Below are 2,897 nucleotides of genomic sequence, written 5' to 3'. Positions count from 1 at the left end.
GAGGTGCAGAGCAGCGCCCGGTCTCGGCCGATCCCGGTCCTGGCCCCGACAGCATGAAGACGTTCTTCACCATCGAGATCAAGGATGGGCGCGTGCAGCCCCTCACGCCCCGTGTTGTGGCCACCCCTGGCAACCAGCGGGCAGGTGGGCACCGGGCATAGAAGATGGGCAGCGTGGGCAGGAGCACCCACCTGGGGGTGGGATGAGGAAGATGGGTAGTTCATTCATTGGGAGACTGGGTGGGCAGCATGGGCAAAGGACGCCCACTGTGGAGATGCAAGGAGGATGATGGGCACGAGAGCATGTTAATCCTTAAGGTAGAACTGGGTTTGGTGGGCACGGTGGGGGAATGGGTGCCAGCAGGCAAATGGGAGCTGGCAGGGCTGTAAGCACCCTGGGACTGGAGGATGCGTGCAGTCAGGAGCAGATGGGTGCCAGTGAGCAGTGGGGCAATGACAGGGTGGTGGGCACCAGTGAGCAGGTGGAAACCGGCAGCAGTGGGCAGGTGGGTAGTGATAGGCCTGGCAGGCACGTTAGCAGTGGCATTTGCGTGTTCATGGCCTTGACGCTGAGCATGGGCACAGCCAGAAGAGCCGAGGTCATGGAATGTGCCTGGTAACCCTTTGGCAGGGACGCTCAGGCTATCTCAGTACTGGAAGGCTGCCTGTCCCTGCAGCCTATCCCCATCCCCACTGTCCTGCCACATTAATGCCTGGGATCATTCCCCAACTCCCTGTCTTGTTCCTGCAGGCCTGCCCTATCCTTTGACCCATGTTCGTGCTCTGGCCCCACTGACCTGCTGGTCCAGGGGAGTCCAAGCTGTTGTGCTGTGTCCCATCCCCAGTGCATGGTGCCTGATCCAGCCCTACCGCTGATCCAGCCCTGTCTGCCTGCCCAGCCCTGTCTGCCTGCAGCCCAGGCTGGCTTGGGTTGCTCCTGGGGCCACCACTCACACTGGGGGGTCATGGCTCCAGCTGGAGAGCTGCAGCAAGTGCCCTTCCCTGGGGAGGAGGGTGAGCTGGGTGGTGAGGCGGGGGGGGTTTCCCATCCTTGGCTGTATGCAGAGGCCTTCCCCTGTGCCAGAGTTCAGTGACCACTGCTGGGGCAGGATGTATGCAGCAGGGAGTCAGCAAGTCCAGAGCCGTTCCCTGGATGTGGGGCTGAGCCTGCAGGGCTGGGGCAAATCCCGTGTGCCTCTCACTCCCCTTACAGAGGTAACCCTAGGGCTGAGGAGCACGCCCATCCGCATCACCACTGTCCCCAGAAGCAGCAGCAGCATCTGCAGCATCAACAGCATCAGCAGCAATGTCACCAAGGTGAGTGCCCAGAGGTGCTGGGTGCCATGGGGAGGTGCCCCACTTGGGCATGGCCTGTGGTGTCATGGGCTTGGGGCAGGGAGCAGTAAGCAGGGCAGGTGGGTTGCTGCTGGCAGCGTGGTCTGGAAGCTCTGGCTCTTTTTTATAAGGAGACCTTGATATGTGCAGGTGGGTTCACAGTCCCAGCCACGTGAAGCCTCTGCATCTTTGACTGTGCTGCTATGTATGCAGACACTTGGGGGTCAGGAGGGGAAGGTGGGCTGGGAGCCTTTGGTGGGTCTCCCTTAGTTTTAAACACCTTACAGGGTGGCAGCAGCTCGAAAAAAACCATCACTCCCCACCCCTCTGTTTTTACTCCTGGGGATGAAGCTTGCCCATAGTGCTGTGGAGCCTGCTCGGGAAAGGGTGGGACATGGTCTGTGACAACAAGGTCTGTGACCCACCTTTGAGCTGCAGGCTGGGGATCTTGCCTCCTCCTGCTTTGCACTCCCAAGTCAGCAGCAGAGGGGCAGCCCCGGCCTGCCTGGCCTGGGAGGGATTCTCAGGTGTGAATGGGCGAAAAAAATGGAAATCTGTCTGCGCTTTTTTGGGGTCGAATGGACATGGCCCCCCCTGGCTGCTGGGGATGGCAGATCTGGGTGTGCACAGAGGCAGCCCTGTGCATGCAGCCCTTCAAGTGCTTATATCTACTCCTGGCCATCTAGGGTAATGCCAGGCGTTTGCGCATGCAGCATTAGCAGAAGCCAAGATGTCAAGTGTGCTGCTGCCTCTCTCGTGGCCCTGCGCCTGCCCCGCGGACACGGCACCCCTGGTGATCGTGGCACTGCTGGCTCACTGGCCCTGGCTCAACCCTGGCCAGAATGAAGCTGGCACGTGTCCACAACCTGGCAGGACTGTTCTGAAGTTCTGCCTGCACTACTAGTCAGCAGGTCCAGCTGCTTGTGTGCAACTTACTGCCTGCAGAAGTGTTCCTTCACTGCGCTAATGCGCTTGGGCAGGCTTGGCCAGAGCAGCCTGTCAGCTCTCATTAAGTTATTAGCGATGCTGCCAGGCAGGGTGGGGGGCTCAGGACCCATTGGCTGCCTGGTGGGAGACACAGCCTCCAGGTGTGCTCCCAGCAGGCAGGGAGGGAGGAGGTGGCAGTGGTGCTGACAGCCCTGCCAGGTGGGGCTCTGTAGGAGGGATGAGTGGGGTGTGGGGATTAGCCTGTCCTCTCACTGATGTAGTGCTGCCTTTACCCAGTGTGTGGGGACCTGCTCCCCTTGGGGCATTTTGTGGCAGGATGGGGGCCCCCCAAAGATCCCAACTGGTGGCTGAGGCCCTCACACAAGTGCCAGCCTGGGGTGGGACGTGTCAGCATGTTGTGGGTCATGCCAGCCAAGAGCAGGAGGGTGCTCAAGTGAAAGGGTACATGGGTGGTCCCTGGCACTGGAGCACACTCAGCACAGTGACAGTCTGAGGTTGACCCCACCTGGGGGTCTTTGCCCTCCTGTTGTGCCTCACAGCCCCTTGGGCTGTGCCGAAGGCACTGGCAGCCACTTGGGGCAGGGAGGGCACTCTGCCGGAATCCCCCCTCTCAAG

At 60.8% G+C, this 2,897-nt stretch overlaps 1 protein-coding gene across 1 annotated transcript in view; it reads left to right on the top strand.

Moving 5' to 3' along the window:
* The first annotated feature begins 53 nt into the window (after nucleotides 1-53).
* The window catches only part of SMTN (smoothelin), a 9,511-nt gene continuing 6,667 nt past the window's right edge, over nucleotides 54-2,897 (top strand). The window contains exons 1-3 of the mRNA XM_010006456.1: nucleotides 54-144; nucleotides 1,213-1,316; nucleotides 2,330-2,332. Of these exons, the coding sequence (XP_010004758.1) occupies nucleotides 54-144; nucleotides 1,213-1,316; nucleotides 2,330-2,332 (198 nt within the window). The remainder of the gene's footprint in view (nucleotides 145-1,212; nucleotides 1,317-2,329; nucleotides 2,333-2,897) is intronic.

This window comes from Chaetura pelagica, unplaced genomic scaffold (genome assembly GCF_000747805.2).
Source record: "Chaetura pelagica isolate M959 unplaced genomic scaffold, ChaPel_1.0 scaffold301, whole genome shotgun sequence".
Lineage (NCBI taxonomy): Eukaryota > Metazoa > Chordata > Aves > Apodiformes > Apodidae > Chaetura > Chaetura pelagica.
The sequence above is the reverse complement of the archived record's forward strand: the minus strand, read 5'-3'. Positions and strand labels throughout refer to the sequence as shown.